Source organism: Mya arenaria, chromosome 8 (genome assembly GCF_026914265.1).
Source record: "Mya arenaria isolate MELC-2E11 chromosome 8, ASM2691426v1".
Taxonomy (NCBI): Eukaryota; Metazoa; Mollusca; class Bivalvia; order Myida; family Myidae; genus Mya; species Mya arenaria.
The window spans coordinates 70279791-70298357 of record NC_069129.1 but is presented as its reverse complement, the minus strand read 5'-3'; the positions used below and the strand labels follow the sequence as shown (position 1 = coordinate 70298357).

At 38.4% G+C, this 18567-nt stretch overlaps 1 protein-coding gene across 1 annotated transcript; it reads right to left on the bottom strand.

Annotated features, from left to right (window-relative positions):
• Positions 1 to 15690: 15690 nt before the first annotated feature.
• Positions 15691 to 18542, bottom strand: LOC128242353 (pyruvate dehydrogenase [acetyl-transferring]-phosphatase 1, mitochondrial-like). The gene has a single exon (XM_052959472.1). The coding sequence runs from the start codon at positions 18158 to 18160 to the stop codon at positions 16643 to 16645; it is 1518 nt and encodes a 505-aa protein (XP_052815432.1). The 5' UTR covers positions 18161 to 18542; the 3' UTR covers positions 15691 to 16642.
• Positions 18543 to 18567: the final 25 nt, after the last annotated feature.

The following is an 18567-nucleotide window of genomic DNA, read 5'->3' as shown; positions in this document are numbered from 1 at the left end:
CAATTGACTACATTGTGTAAAACTGTTTGTCCGCCATCGATTGCATTTCATCCCAAAACTGTACTAAACGCTGTCATTTGAGTGAAAGAAATGCAGAGAATTTGGCAGTATACCGCAATTGTTTTTGTGGATTTGTTTTTGTACATACATGTAGCTCGAATGCGCATATGAACGGAATGCCGTTAGGGCCATCGCCTATGAATGTGTTGATCTGAAATGGGATACTCGATAGTAAGATGATGAAAACGCGAAATCACGAAACTACGATGGTGAAAACGCGACAGTACGATGATGAAAACGCAACAGTACGATAGTCACTAGCAAGCACTCATTATTATGTCGTGTTCTCTGAACACAAGCATCTACAATAATCCACAAGTGCTTGTGGATTATTTTCAACGCTTTTTAAGAATACAACGTATAAGACTGATATATTACAGATACAATAGCAGCATAAGCAACACATAGTCAATCAGAAAAGAGACCGCGAGTAGTAGTAGTAGTAGTAGTGGTAATGGTAGTGGTAGAAGTAGAAGTGGTAGTAGTAAAGTAGTAGTAGCAGCAGCAGCAGCAGCAGCAGCGGCAGCGGCAGCGGCAGTGGCAGTGGCGGCGGTGGTGGTGGTGGTGGTAGTAGTAGTAGTAGTAGTAGTAGTAGTGGTGGTGGTGGAAGTGAATGGTAGTAGTGGTAGTGGTAGTCGTGGAAGTTGTGATAGTTGTGGTAGTGGTAGTGGCTGTGGCAGTGGCAGTGGCAGAAACAGTAGTAGTTGTAGTAGAATTATCATTCATAAAAAAGACAGGTGCTCTTATCAGGTTTATATGACGTGGCGTCATTTCACTTCAGGATGTGTCATTCGCTTGAAAGCTGCACTATCGTTAGTTTTGTTTCTAAACGACTGGAGAGTTTACGAGACGTTTCTTAAACGCCTTTGTAATTGTCATTAAGTTGGTCGTTATCATGATCGTGGTGGTTGAGATGGTGGTGGTGGTGGTGGTGGTGTTGCTGATGATGATGATGATGTGACCTCAGAGGTATTGCATTTGGAAAACTGTTCGAGGATACTGTTTTGACTGGTTGGTTTTATTGTATGAAATTCAATTCATAATTTAATCTTAATTGTGTCAATCGATGTTTAAACTTTTAATGAACAGTATTTCAGATCAATTCAAAATGCGTGATAAAAGCTGCAGTTGAAGACATGATTCATTGACTTAATACAAGCACCCCTGAAACCGCCATTTTGTCACAAGGAGGGTAAATTCTTCTATGCGCATGGGCACCGGAAGGCGATAGTACGACAATGGAAACACAACAGTACGCTGATGAAAATGCGATAGTACGATGGGGGGGGGGGGGGGGGTAAACAATAAACCAACTTTGACATAGCATAATTTAAAAGGTGCAATTCTGCGTTACTACATACTCTAGCCGTCCTCAACCTTTTATGGAAAAACACATGAGCATTTTTATTGCCATCGCATCTTTCTCTACACCTTTAACACGAATTGCATAAACAGTTTAGACCTATAACAAATTAAGACATAATGTTCATATATTTTATTCCATTTTTGTTACATATAAAAACAAACATCGGCAACACAATCCGTTGCCCGGGGCCATAAGTTATGAACCGGGAATTATGAGACCGGTTGAGACCGGATTTTACGAGGAGAGACCGGGAAATAGTATCGCCCGTTGTTTTGTTAGTTCGCGTTTTCATCATCGTACTATCGAGTATCGCATTTCAGATCAACACATTCATAGGCGATGGCTCTAACGGCATTTCGTACATATGGGGTATAATGTTCACTCAGTTGGATTCATCTTTGGAGCGGATACCACTATAACTCCAAAATAAAACACAGTGAAAGTACTTGCATGTTCGTAATTGCCAATTACAAAAGAATTAAGAATAGAGCTTTGTTTCTCAGATATATGTGCCTTTTACTGTAATATTTATTATAGAATGCATTTGTTTAAAGGTTCTACTCGGCCGCAAAGTTATTTGTAATGTGACAAAATGCATTGATTTTGGACCTAAGTTGTGGATTGTTTATACGTCTGTGTCTCTAGTTCATTGTCGTTTGGACTCGTGCCAAGTGCCTCTAAGCAGGGATTATTTTTGAATTTTTGACTTCTGGGATTTGCCTTAATATTTCTTTCTTTTTAATTTGACCCAGTGACCATTTTTTGTCGTCCACGACCCAGTATCTAACTTGATCTAAATATAATGGTAACAAACATTTTGACCAAAATTTAAATACTAGTAGTTTGGATAAAATTTGTAGCCTTGAGAGTGTTAACATATATTTCGGAGATGACCTTGTGACCTTATTTAAGACCGCAAATTATCCAGTATCAATTTCATATATTTAATTTAGATGCAATGGAGACAAACATTCTGACCAAATTTCATTGCTTTTTGGCATTAAAAGTATCTATCATGTGTTTCTGGTACGGATAAAAAAACCGACACGAGGGCACGTGCGTAAGCCGGTAACGAGGCTTGCCGAGTTACCGGCCACGCAGCGTGCCCGAATAATTTTTCTTGCATATCAAAATTTATCAATTTGTGGAAGAATCACATTGAAAACAATCTTTTGTACAATTACACCAAAAAGCGCGTGCGACGTTGTTTACTGACGTCATAGAGACCAGTAATTTTAAATAACTAAAAATAGCGATTTTTTACGATTATTTATTTTCAATTTTAATTAAAAGTCTTGCAAACATATATATTTGATTGCGCTTGATTGAAATAACATAATATATTTTTCATAAACCATACAATATATGAAATTAGAAGTGGCGCGTTGTTGCGCGTGACTCATGATGACTCATCTTAAATGAGTTTGTAAGATGGTTTTTCCAGCACTGATCACATGACCGGAAACACACGTCCGGTATGCAAGAATAATAATATCTGTCATGTGTTCCCGTTCCGGATTGAAAAATCCGTTTCGAGGGCACCTGCGTTGCCAGGTAACGAGGCTTGCCCACGAACTATTGTATACAGTACAGTTCCATTTTTGAAGGATGTTTCACAGCTTCCTTCTTGCTTGTTGAACGTTGCTATGTTGCATCATTTAATCGATTAACAGTTACTTGCGAATATTGGTGTCCTGAGTGAGAATTGTTTATATAAATTTATATGTTAAATCTTTGTTAGGAAGTCGGGAATTTGTCAACTATACGTTGTTTTTCATAGAAATCCAATATGGCCGCCGCTGTTTCTGCTACAGCCAAGTGTCATGTCGAGAGTTGGCCGTTTCTTGGCCGTTTGTTGGCCGAAAACGGGCCGCTCTGTTTTGACACCGGCCAGAAAACGACCCGGCCAATTTTCGGCCAGTTTATGGCCAACTCCCTGGAAATTGCTGGGAGATGGCATTCTTGTTTAGGTTCTCGTTGAGACAAGCCACATTTTTAATTTTCTTTGATTATTTTATAAACTTTAATTTTGGGGGAAAATGTTTGATAATTTTACAAAGATTTAAAATGAATAACATTTATTCTGCGGCTGTCATTCTATTTTCTACGGAATTGGAACAGTTTTGGCATATATTTAGATTTAGAAACTGAAATTGCTAACACTTTGGTTAATTTGAGACACGCTATTAAAATATTTGAAGAAGTTGTAATTTTATTTCACCTAATAAAATAACTTGAAATGTTCGAGCCGCATTCTTTCTGCAACCTGACGACACCCCCTAACAGCTGTGGCGCAACAATATTTACGGAGGCAAAATTTCAAAGTTTCATTGAGTTAGGGACACAACTCTATCCCCTTAGTTTGTAGATCTATATGATCTTTATTTTCAGTATTTTGACCCAACTTGACCAATAGCCAAACTTGACCTAGGTTTTACGATGACAAACATTTTGATGTAGATTAATAAATTCAGGGCAAAAAGTGTGCCCCCAAATGTGTTAACAAGATTTATCTTCCATTTAACTGATCAAAACTCGAATTCGACCTTGACTTTTAGGACACAACTGTGGTCTCTAGTGTTAACAAGATTTTCTTCATTTGACCACATGACCAAGTATGAAACCTCATATGACCACAACTTGAACTCAATCTTGATTTCCAGATGACAAACATACTGAACCTAATTGATTGATTTGGACCAAAGTAAAAGCATGTTGATTAATGACAAGGATTTTTGTTCATTTTACCTACTTTTTGACCACATATGACCCTGTATTAAAATAAATGTATTTTTTTGAAAACAATTAAGCTGATCAAGTTTAATTATTTGAGGCCATAATTGCGGTTCTTCTGAGTATTAACTTGATTTTCCTGATTTGACCTTCTGACCTACTTTTGACCACACATCACCCAAAAGTGAACTATATTGGTTTTACAAAGACAAACATACTGACCAGGATTTATTGATTTTGGACCATACCTGTGGTCTCTGAAGTATAACCGAATTAATTGTGGACGACAGGCGTCCATCGATGATGAAAGATGTTTTGAAAATTTTATGTATGATTTAAATTCAACTGGACATGATCAATACATGTCCTTGACCTAAATATAACCAAGCACCTTTTCTGTCATATCATAGATTTGAGTAGGAATCAAGTCTCTAATGTACAAGGTTTTACCCATACACATCCTTTATACCTTATATATGATTAAAAGAGACATGGCTGAAACATGCACTCTGCCCGTCAGTTAGCCGTGGCAAATATATGCGCATTCTATTTGACCTTTCAGCCTACATGTATGTATGACATTGACCTTTGAAGTGTGTGACTTCAACATGTGCTGGATTGGTGGTGAAAATTTGTCAACTTCTTCAAATCCTAAGAGTAGTGGAAAAAGGGGGACAGACATGGAATGACAAGGTTGTGACTATGTACATGTATACATTTATTCTCATTCTTGCTGTTATGGATGTATACATATAAAATAAAGTCAATCACATTAAAAATTTGGTGATAAGATCTTCAAATTGCATAAGATATTTAAGGCAAAGATAAATGGGTTATACAACAGTCATAATAAAAATATGATGCATTTCAGTGAATGATACTAAAATTGACCATATGAATACCATTTTAAAAGGAAGTAATACTAAGACAAAATGCTGTTGAAAAAGATGCATCATAACCCTGCAGTTAGATTTGCAATTCAGACAAAACCATATCACACAATTAAGGGAAACAAACAAAATCTGTAACCTTGACCTTTCACCTTAACAACACTGTCAGAGTTCTGCATGATAATTAACAGAGGTGGTGAACATGCATATTATATTTGGTTTGGTTCTTATTACAAAATAAACATTCTATTGAATGCTTCCTGACTACACTGATTTATGACCTTGACCTTATACCTACAGAGTGAGATTTGCACAATAGCTTTCCTAGATGTATGGGGAACATACTTCTTATTGACCAAGTTATATCAAATTTAGTTCCATGCTGTTCAGTTACAAATCAGAAACACACTAATTAGCGATATGATACTACCAGAAAATGAAAATACTTGGGTTTGTAATGCACACTGAAGCAAACATTTTTAATCAACTGATAAATCTCTATAAACCTATGGATAGCATTTAATAAACAAAACTAACAAATGTTGGTGCAAAAGGACACCTGTGGATGCAATAGGAAAACTGTGGGTGCAATAGGACAACTGTGGGTGTAATAGGATAACTGTGGGTGTAATCGGACAAATGTGGGTGCAATAGGACAATGTGGGTGCAATAGCACAATGTGGGTGCAATAGGACAACTGTGGGTGTAATAGGATAAATGTGGATGCAATAGGACAAATGTGGGTGCAATAGGACAATGTGGGTGTAATAGGACAAATGTGGGTGCAATAGGACAATTGTGGGTGTTATAGGACAAATGTGGGTACAATAGGACAACTGTGGGTGTAATAGGACAACTGTGGGTGTTATAGGACAAATGTGGGTGCAATAGGACAACTGTGGGTGTAATAGGATAACTGTGGGTGCAATAGGACAACTGTGGGTGTAATAGGACAAATGTGGGTGCAATAGGACAATTGTGGGTGTTATAGGACAAATGTGGGTACAATAGGACAACTGTGGGTGTAATAGGACAATTGTGGGTGTTATAGGACAAATGTGGGTGCAATAGGACAACTGTGGGTGTAATAGGACAACTGTGGGTGCAATAGGACAACTGTGGGTGTAATAGGACAAATGTGGGTGCAATAGGACAATTGTGGGTGCAATAGGACAAATGTGGGTGTAATAGGACAACTGTGGGTGTAATAGGACAAATGTGGGTGCAATAGGACAAATGTGGGTGCAATAGGACAACTGTGGGTGCAATAGGACAACTGTGGGTGCAATAGGACAACTGTGGGTGTAATAGGACAAATGTGGGTGCAATAGGACAAATGTGGGTGCAATAGGACAACTGTGGGTGCAATAGGACAACTGTGGATGTAATAGGACAAATGTGGGTGCAATAGGACAACTGTGGGTGTAATAGGATAACTGTGGGTGTTATCGGACAATTGTGGGTGTTATAGGACAAATGTGGGTGCAATAGGACAACTGTGGGTGTAATAGGACAACTGTGGGTGTAATCGGACAATTGTGGGTGTTATAGGACAAATGTGGGTGCAATAGGACAACTGTGGGTGTAATAGGATAACTGTGGGTGTAATAGGACAATTGTGGGTGTTATAGGACAAATGTGGGTGCAATAGGACAACTGTGGGTGTAATAGGACAACTGTGGGTGTAATCGGACAATTGTGGGTGTTATAGGACAATTGTGGGTGTAATAGGACAAATGTGGGTGTAATAGGACAAATGTGGGTGCAATAGGACAACTGTGGGTGTAATAGGACAAATGTGGGTGTAATAGGACAACTGTGGGTGCAATAGGACAACTGTGGGTGTAATAGGACAACTGTGGGTGTAATAGGACAACTGTGGGTGCAATAGGACAACTGTGGGTGCAATAGGACAATTGTGGGTGTAATCGGACAATTGTGGGTGTTATAGGACAAATGTGGGTGCAATAGGACAACTGTGGGTGCAATAGGACAACTGTGTGTGCAATAGGAAAACGGTGAGTGTAATAGGACAACTGTGGGTGTAATCGGACAATTGTGGGTGTTATAGGACAAATGTGGGTGCAATAGGACAACTGTGGGTGTAATAGGACAACTGTGGGTGTAATCGGACAATTGTGGGTGTTATAGGACAATTGTGGGTGTTATAGCACAACTGTGGGTGTAATCGGATAACTGTGGGTGTTATAGGACAACTGTGGGTGTTATAGGACAACTGTGGGTGTAATAGGACAACTGTGGGTGTAATCGGACAATTGTGGGTGTTATAGGACAATTGTGGGTGTAATAGGACAAATGTGGGTGCAATAGGACAACTGTGGGTGTTATAGGACAAATGTGGGTGCAATAGGACAAATGTGGGTGCAATAGGACTACTGTGGGTGTAATAGGACAACTGTGGGTGTAATAGGACAATTGTGGGTGTTATAGGACAAATGTGGGTGCAATAGGACAACTGTGGGTGTAATAGGATAACTGTGGGTGTAATAGGACAATTGTGGGTGTTATAGGACAAATGTGGGTGCAATAGGACAACTGTGGGTGCAATAGGATAACTGTGGGTGTAATCGGACAACTGTGGGTGTAATAGGACAATGTGGGTGCAATAGGACAATGTGGGTGCAATAGGACAACTGTGGGTGTAATAGGATAACTGTGGGTGTAATCGGACAAATGTGGGTGCAATAGGACAATGTGGGTGCAATAGGACAATGTGGGTGCAATAGGACAACTGTGGGTGTAATAGGATAAATGTGGATGCAATAGGACAAATGTGGGTGCAATAGGACAACTGTGGGTGTAATAGGACAAATGTGGGTGCAATAGGACAACTGTTGGTGTAATAGGATAACTGTGGGTGTTATCGGACAATTGTGGTAGTTATAGGACAAATGTGGGTGCAATAGGACAACTGTGGGTGTAATAGGACAACTGTGGGTGTAATCGGACAATTGTGGGTGTTATAGGACAAATGTGGGTGCAATAGGACAACTGTGGGTGTAATAGGATAACTGTGGGTGTAATAGGACAATTGTGGGTGTTATAGGACAAATGTGGGTGCAATAGGACAACTGTGGGTGTAATAGGACAACTGTGGGTGTAATCGGACAATTGTGGGTGCAATAGGACAATTGTGGGTGTAATAGGACAAATGTGGGTGTAATAGGACAAATGTGGGTGCAATAGGACAACTGTGGGTGTAATAGGACAAATGTGGGTGTAATAGGACAACTGTGGGTGCAATAGGACAACTGTGGGTGTAATAGGACAACTGTGGGTGTAATAGGACAACTGTGGGTGCAATAGGACAACTGTGGGTGCAATAGGACAATTGTGGGTGTAATCGGACAATTGTGGGTGTTATAGGACAAATGTGGGTGCAATAGGACAACTGTGGGTGCAATAGGACAACTGTGTGTGCAATAGGAAAACGGTGGGTGTAATAGGACAACTGTGGGTGTAATCGGACAATTGTGGGTGTTATAGGACAAATGTGGGTGCAATAGGACAACTGTGGGTGTAATAGGACAACTGTGGGTGTAATCGGACAATTGTGGGTGTTATAGGACAATTGTGGGTGTTATAGCACAACTGTGGGTGTAATCGGATAACTGTGGGTGTTATAGGACAACTGTGGGTGTTATAGGACAACTGTGGGTGTAATAGGACAACTGTGGGTGTAATCGGACAATTGTGGGTGTTATAGGACAATTGTGGGTGTAATAGGACAAATGTGGGTGCAATAGGACAACTGTGGGTGTTATAGGACAAATGTGGGTACAATAGGACAAATGTGGGTGCAATAGGACTACTGTGGGTGTAATAGGACAATTGTGGGTGTTATAGGACAAATGTGGGTGCAATAGGACAACTGTGGGTGTAATAGGATAACTGTGGGTGTAATAGGACAATTGTGGGTGTTATAGGACAAATGTGGGTGCAATAGGACAACTGTGGGTGCAATAGGATAACTGTGGGTGTAATCGGACAACTGTGGGTGTAATAGGACAATGTGGGTGCAATAGGACAATGTGGGTGCAATAGGACAACTGTGGGTGTAATAGGATAACTGTGGGTGTAATCGGACAAATGTGGGTGCAATAGGACAATGTGGGTGCAATAGGACAATGTGGGTGCAATAGGACAACTGTGGGTGTAATAGGATAAATGTGGATGCAATAGGACAACTGTGGGTGTAATAGGACAACTGTGGGTGCAATAGGACAACTGTGGGTGTAATAGGACAACTGTGGGTGTAATAGGACAACTGTGGGTGTAATAGGACAACTGTGGGTGTAATAGGACAACTGTGGGTGCAATAGGACAACTGTGGGTGCAATAGGACAACTGTGTGTGCAATAGGACAACTGTGGGTGCAATAGGACAACTGTGTGTGCAATAGGACAACTGTGGGTGCAATAGGACAACTGTGGGTGCAATAGGACAACTGTGTGTGCAATAGGACAACTGTGGGTGCAATAGGACAAATGTGGGTGCAATAGGACAACTGTGGGTGCAATAGGACAACTGTGGGTGCAATAGGACAACTGTGGGTGTAATAGGACAACTGTGGGTGCAATAGGAAAACTGTGGGTGCAATAGGAAAACGGTGGATGCAATAGGACTACTGTGGGTGCAATAGGACAATTGTGGGTGCAATAGGACAACTGTGGGTGCAATAGGACAACTGTGGGTGCAATATGACAACTGTGGGTGCAATAGGACAAATGTGGGTGCAATAGGACAACTGTGGGTGCAATAGGACTACTGTGGGTGCAATAGGACTACTGTGGGTGCAATAGGACAACTGTGGGTGCAATAGGACTACTGTGGGTGCAATAGGACAATTGTGGGTGCAATAGGACAACTGTGGGTGCAATAGGACAACTGTGGGTGTAATAGGACAACTGTGGGTGCAATAGGACAAATGTGGGTGCAATAGGACAAATGTGGGTGCAATAGGACAACTGTGGGTGCAATAGGACAACTGTGGGTGTAATAGGACAATTGTGGGTGTAATAGGACAATTGTGGGTGTTATAGGACAAATGTGGGTGCAATAGGACAACTGTGGGTGTAATAGGCCAACTGTGTGTGCAATAGGACAACTGTGGGTGTAATAGGACAAATGTGGGTGCAATAGGACAACTGTGGGTGTAATAGGACAACTGTGGGTGTAATAGGACAACTGTGTGTGCAATAGGACAACTGTGGGTGCAATAGGAAAACTGTGGGTGCAATAGGAAAACGGTGGATGCAATAGGACTACTGTGGGTGCAATAGGACAAATGTGGGTGTAATAGGACAATTGTGGGTGTTATAGGACAAATGTGGGTGCAATAGGACAACTGTGTGTGCAATAGGACAACTGTGGGTGCAATAGGAAAACTGTGGGTGCAATAGGAAAACGGTGGATGCAATAGGACTACTGTGGGTGCAATAGGACAATTGTGGGTGCAATAGGACAACTGTGGGTGCAACAAGTCAAATTGTGGTGCATTATGACCTCTTGACATTAAACCTTAAGTTGAGATGTTGAACTATGTCTTTCAGACTTTGTAACTAAACATAATATAATGTACCTTTGGTTAAAACCTGCTCCAAGTAATGGTTTGTTGATTACTTTTGAAAAAGCAGAGCACCTACCCTAAGTCACAGAGTGGCGATGAAATTATGAAGGGAAGTCCCTTTTAGTAGGTTTTTTGAAATTAAGGGCAAATATGATCTAATATTAACATATCAGACAGTATAAAGTTCCAAATGGGCTTATGAGGATAGCAGAGTAAAATGAAATTACCACTTCTAGAACAGACACTTGAAAAATAAAAGGGCAACAACTATGTTAAACTAGAGATTGCTTTTTTGAAAAAGCGCTTGTCTCCCCTATTGTGTGGTCGTAGCTGAGAAAAAATAAATGATGGACATGAAATTTGTAACTTTGGACTGGAGACAAACCAACAGTGAAGTTTGGTTTATTCGATTATATTAAATAGTGAAGAGAAGAAAGTGTTGTTGATTAATCATGGAAAATGTAAACAAAGTTTGCATTGTATGAAGTTCCTGGGCGCAAGCGTTATTCAATTATTGATCGGAAACCATTTTTCAGCTCACAGTCATCGTGACCATGACCTTTTACCTACTGATCACAACATCAATAGGGATCATCTACATAACCAACTTGCATACCAAGTATTAAGTTCTTGGGTGCAAGTGTTGTTTAGTTACTGAGCGGTAACCATTTCTTCAACTCAAGGTCATGGCAACCTTGACCTTTGACCTACTGATCTCAAAATCAATAGGGGTCATCTACTAGTCATGACCGACTAGCGTACCAAGAATGAAGTTCCTGGGTACAAGCGTTCTTAAGTTATTGAGCAGAAACCATTTTTAAGCTTAAGGTCACCGCCAACGTATCATTTTTTACCTGAAGGTAACCTTGACCTTTTGATCTGAAAATCAATAGGGGTCATCTTCTAGTCATGAACAACTAGCTTACCAAGTATGAAGTTCCTGAAACCAAAGGATCTTTAGTTATTGAGCGGAAACTTTTTCTTCACTTCAAGGTCATGGCAACCTTGACCTTTGACCTAGTGATCTCAAAATCAATATGGGTCATCTTCTAGTCATGACCAACTAGCATACCAAGTATGAAATTCCTGGTTGCAAGCGTTCTCTAGTTATTGAGCGGAAACAGTTTCTTCACCTCAAGGTCACGGTGACCTTGACCATTGACCTACTGATCTCAAAATCAATAGGAGTCATCTACTAGTCATGAACAACTATGAAGTTCCTGGGTACAAGCTTTCTTTAGTTATTGAGCAGAAACCATTTTTAAGCTTAAGGTCACTGCCAACATAACATTTTTTACCTGAAGGTAACCTTGACCTTTGACCTTTTGATCTCAAAATCAATAGGAGTCATCTAATAGTCATGAACAACTAGCATACCAAGTATGAAGTTCCTGGACCCAAAGGATCTTTAGTTATTGAGTGGAAACCGTTTCTTCACCTCAAGGTCACGTTGACCCTGATCTTTGACCTAGTGACCCCAAATTCAATAGGGGTCATCTACTAGTCATGACCAACTAGCATACCAAGTATGAAGTTCCTGGGTCTAAGAGTTCTATAGTTATTGGGCGGAAACGAAGTGTGACGTACTGACTGACTGACTGACAGACTGATGGACTGACTGACGGACAGGGCAAAAACAATATGTCTCCCCATGAATGGGGGAGACATAAAGATATAACACGCAAATGATTTTTACATGGAAGGTCACCACGACCTTGACTATTGACCTTGTTACCCCCAAAACAATTGGGATCATCTAGACATCATGACCAACCTCACTTCAAAGTTTGGTGAACCTAGATCAAAGCATTCTCCTGATATTGCACGGAAATATTTTTTTACATTAGAGGTCACAGCGACGTTGACCTTTGACCTTGTGACCCCCCAAAATATAGGAGTTTTCTAAACCTCATGATCAACCTCCCTACCAAGTTTGGTGAACCTAGGTCAAACCATTCTCAAGATATTGAGCGGAAATGTTTTTTACATTGGGGGTCGCCGCGACCTTGACCTTTGACCTAGTGACCCCAAAAACAATAGGGATCTTCTACACCTCATGACCAACCTCCCTACCAAGTTTGGTGAACCTAGGTCAAACCGTTCTCAAGATTTTGAGCAGAAATGTTTTTTATATTGGGGGTCGCCGCGACCTTGACCTTTGACCTAGTGACCCCAAAAACAATAGGGATCTTCTACACCTCATGACCAACCTCCCTACCAAGTTTGGTGAACCTAGGTCAAACCGTTCTCAAGATTTTGAGCAGAAATGTTTTTTATATTGGGGGTCGCCGCGACCTTGACCTTTGACCTAGTGACCCCAAAAACAATAGGGATCCTCTACACCTCACGACCAACCTCCCTACCAAGTTTGGTGATCCTAGGTCGTGCGGTTTTCCAGTTATCGATCGGAAACGAAGTGTGACGTACGGACGGACTGACGGACTACCGGACAGGGCAAAAACAAAATGTCTCCCCCAGAGAGGGGGAGACATAATTAGCTAGACTATCCTAAAACAGTAGTTTTGGTTCTAGAACACCCATTTTCTTTAATTCTGCATAACCTTTGAATGAAGTTTTATATAGTTTCATCCAGTAACTTCAAATTAAGATAAAGACATGAAAAAGGGAACGCTGCACTTCCCGTCTTGGTATTAACCATTAAATGAAGTTTCAATATATTCTAAATGTAGTAGTTTTCTAGATATTGTCCAGACAATCGTTTGACAAAAAAACAACAATAAAGGACAAAAACTCTGTACTTGTCTAAAATGCAGTTAAGTCTTATACACTGGACTTCTTTTCATTCTGCTTTACCATTGTATAAAGTTTAATTAAATTCCATCCAGTAGTTTTCAAGTTATGCTCCAGACAAGAAAAAGTAATAAGGGAAATATTTATGACTATGTACAAACACAAACCAACTGACCGACTACAGGACGACTAAAAAATACGCCCTTTAAACTTCATTCTTGGGCATATACTTAGTCATATATAAGAAGGGGGTACTTAAATTGAAAATGATTATTTTTCATAATGATGAGGTTAGGTCTTTAATTATCTTGGTATTGTCATGTCAAATGGAGGTTCATTTATAAATGCAACAGACAATAAAGTGAAAGATATCAGAAATTAGTTTGGTAAAGCTACAGGTGGTGAAGCTTCTGTTAAAATTATATTAGATTTATTTAATTTCATCTGCCATTATATGCTTGTGATGTTTTGAGATTTTGTAAAGCTGAAGAAATCGAAAGAGTTCATAGAAAATTTCTCAAAATAGTTTTTGTTTTACGCCCTAGTAAAAAATATATGTAATAATCTATTATAACAATCAAGCAAAGCTTATAAAAATCTCCCAACACCTGGTCTGAGACCAGAAGGGGACCAACAACACCATTTCAACACAGTAATAAAGGGTAGAGTTTGCTAACAACAAACTGTTCAACAATAGTGAAATAGATAAATACTTTAATAAAAGTCTTTAAACAACAAAATCAATAACATATAAAAAAAATTATATGTAAATAGATGTCATCAAGTCATATATAAATATGTATAAATAAACTCAAAATGTGCTGAAAAACTGACACAAAATGTGATTTATATTATGGCATACCGGTATGCATGTGCAATTGATATTAAAAAATGAAATATAACAACAAACTGTAATAAAATATGGCTAGGCAGAATAAATAACAATCATATATACATACACACTTAGAAGGTACCTGACTGTATTCATCAAAAGTACAGCCACATTTATCTATTTTTCCATTATAAAGGTAATACATTACCGTAACCAATAGGTCAGCTACATGAATCACTAAGAGACCTTTAAACATGAGATTCTTTTAATACAACAGAAGTTAAGCATTTAAATGTTTCCTGAAATGTACAAAAAAGGTATAGATTGTGTATAAGTCTAAAATTAAAATAGTTTTATTGATGATCATTTAGAATGATCATCAAAGTAATTATGCAACTATCAATATGTACATGTACATACAAGTCTGGATTTTACTAGCTACAAGCCATGATTGTATCAAGGCTTAGTATGACTATTAACCCTGCTTAAACAAAAGGCGTTTGTCATTATGCACCCTGAGTGCTATTTTATCATAAACAAGAAGAATACTGAATAAAGATGAATGCATTGATTAATAATGCATACATGCCATATTTTCTGGAGACCATTCAGGGGGATTTGTTCAAAAGGCTGAAAATTCAGGGGGATTTTGGTTGTATTCAGGGGGATTTTTTTAGCAGGTCTAAGTTGGCGAAATTTTAAAGTATTTTTAGACGCAAGTATGAAAAAATGTATTCACATATAGTTTGCTTTGAAAACCTCTAAACTTTTTCATTATACATAATTATTTTATGTCATGATTTATCATATTTTTATGATACACTGTCATGTCATACTGTAATGCACTTGCAGAACAAAATATGTCATTGGAAAAATATGTTTTCGAGACAATTAAATTAAATTTACCTTCCTCCAAAGTCTTTAAAAAAATTGTGCTTAATTCTATCAGCTTTGATGACTTTCAGACAATAAGAGAATAGAATAAATATTATTAATTTCTTCCTTCCAAAAGAGTAATATTTCTTTGCCTTTGATAATTACTACAAATTAATTGAACACTTGTTGTAAAAGTTTCCTTTTGGAGAGTTTCACTCACATACTGTGGTTTCACTTTGTCATTATTGCCTGATGTAAAATTAAAAAAAAAAAAAAATAATTCCGGGGGATTTTTATCTCCCGCCGGGAGACCGGGGGATGGATCGAAATTCCGGGGGATTTTTTCCCCCACCGGGAGATATGGCATGTATGATAATGGTTGCACAAAGTTTTCAGGAAAGTGATGACAAATATCACCACCCAATATGCCCTTTTTTCAATAAGGTCATTCAAAAATAATGATCCTTAAAATAGAAATAGAAATATTGTAAAACAGAGATGTTTGTCAAACATTATGCCCACTTAGCACCATTTTTTCATAAAAAAAATCGTAAATAAAAAAAGGGAAAAGAAAAAAATTACTGTATTAATATTTGCAAAAAGTTTCTCAGGAAAGTGAGACTTACATTTCAACCTTTGAGCTGCAGATCAAGTTTTCATAAGACAGTTGAAAGTGACCTTTGATCTACGAACATAACCCATTTTTGGTAAATGAATACATAGGAGTCATCTCTTGGTCAACAGCAATGTACCATGGAAGTTTTATTGGTCTAAGTTATTGTGTGAACAAAGGTTTCATAAGACTTGAGACAATTGACCTACTGATGAGGGGCAACCTACCACTAAAGTTTCATGGCCCTAGACTAAAAAAAGGGCAAATTATTTTCATTAGACTGTCAAATGCGACCTTCACATACTGACCTAAAAGCAAAAGGGGTCACCTTCTGGGAAAGCTTCGAGTGAAGTTTCATAGTCGTTGAAAAACCTTTCTCAAGTAACAGTGCAGGCAAAATTTCATAAGACTGCTGATGCTTCAAAAAAGGCATTTTCAAAATGATAACAAAAAAAATCATACAACATTTTTCAAATTAATAACAATCTACACAGTACAGTCACTATCTTATTCCATGTAAAGCACTTTTTTAAATACATGACTGCATCTAGTATCTCTTAACATGTAGCAATATCTCTAGGTTATTACACACTTTAGTGACTTAGCTTAAATTAACCTTCTTGAATTGAGTTTCCGATTATTGTTTCTCAGTTCTTAGTCAAAAAAAGTGTTAAGGTTATTTTGTAGCATTTAAATATCCTGCCTGTGTTTTAGAAATTAGAGTTGTGGTCAGTTTCTTTGATATATTTTCAAATACTGCTGATGTAAGCATTCAATATAATGTTTTATTATGTAATACAAATTGTAAACATGTATAGCATGCAGTTTTACTGGTATAAACATCAATAAAAAATATTGATGTGATTGTCTGTATTGTATGAATATACCTTATTATTAAGCTATATGACTGTAAACAGCAACCACAGCAGGGTCAATTTCTTTGCATCACATGGATATAATCTGTATTGAAGTACACAACAGTAATAGTAATATCATCTCTGTAGTGCTTCACCTCATCTTCAGACAGGCTCAAGTGCTGAGATAATGATGTATGGTCTGGCCCAAGAGCCATTCTCAAGAGGTGAGTTGCAACATTTTCATCTTCTTTTTTCTGTACTAAACTTTTCTTTCTGTCTTTAAGTAGTTTGTTTATCTCCTTAATCGTAATATCTTCTCTTGGCAAAGAAAAATTTGTCATTATCTGCCTTTCTTCCATGTGCTCTGCTACATAGTCTATAACCTTTTGAGGGTCAAGATATTCTGACAAGCCATCTGAGGCAAGAACTAGGAACTTGTCGTTTGGAGTCAATGCATGGTGAATCACCTCAGGTTCTGCTGTCAAATAAGGAGGTCGGTGATAATTCTTTGGTATTAAATGATCACCATACACACTGATTGCATTGGGGTTGAAACAGATATTAAGTATATGTTTCATAACCCTGGCAGGCCATTTATATCTTGCATTTCCAAATGCTCTCAATGGTGCCAGGTCTCCAAGAAGCCTTCCGTTTCTAATGACTGTACTCTCCTCACCTGGGTGCTGGTTGTAAATTCTCTGTACTTCATTAGCATTGTTAACATCATGATCTTTTGACAGTGCAACAGGTAGCCATTCCCCTTTGTGATTTTGCTGTCCTATAATTGCTCTACAATCCCCAGTATTTGCAACATAAACATTTCTCCCATGTATATATGCAATATTTGCACAAGATCCTGTAAAAGCAAGTGATAGGCACTCAAGATCAATTAAATCATCCTGGCCCTCTTTTGGAATACACTCAGCAAGTAAATCATGATCCAGTCGCATGAATGCTCCTTTAAGCAAGTCTTCTTTAGAGCAGTCATGATTAGGTGATTCAAGCAGGTCATTTGCAAGTTTTTGTAATGCTGCTTTGTATCTTTTGTCCATATGTGAATTATAATAGCTACCCTTGTGATTAAAGCGAAATGTCAGGTCATGACATGGATTTAATTCTTCCTTCTGTATCTTTTCCAGAATAGAGTATGGAGATAGCATAACTGCAATATAGCTGAATATTCTTTCACTAATTAACTGAGCACATTCACCACCAGCATGCCCATCAAAGACACCAAATATGTATCTGTGAGTCGGTTCATCAGAAGGAAGATTGAGTTTGACTTCTGCTGCTCTGTCTTCTGTAGGACTACAGGCTGGCAAACTATTTGACATAAAACTCTTTATGACACCCTCATTTAATTCACCACTGCTAAATTCATTCTGCCTCAAAAACCATGTGACTTGCTGCTTTATAAGTTTTGGGTACAAATCAGACAACATTCGCTTCACATATGTATTGCTGGGCCTTGTAATGGGACTCTTAGTGAGTGCTGGTTTCAGCAGCAATGTCAATGGCGGTCTTCTTACTAGGAAGGAAAACATTATATCGTTTATACCTATTGTAGAGACGAGATATACATACTGCCACATAAACCTCTTGGCTTTTTTAATGAAGCTTTTATACTCACAATTTGTGTCACTTTATTTGTTATCATGTCACTATTTAATATCACAATATTTAAACTATATTCTGAATGTTTACAGAACATGGAACACATATACATGTACTGTTTATATGCATAATGCAGTTATACTGTGTAAGATCACATTTTTGCTTGTTAAAAATATGGTGTTATTTAGCCTACTTTCAATTGACCAGTCTCCCGTTTTATCTCATTACAGCCAAGTTTTAGTTTTGTTACAACATCAATGTAAATATTAATGTCAATGTATATACTGTTTCATCGCAAACATTTCTTCAGTTTTTAAAGGTTCTAGTAGTTTAAATTCTCTAATGGGAACTGGAGGCCAGCTTTTCACTCAATAGTGGTACATGC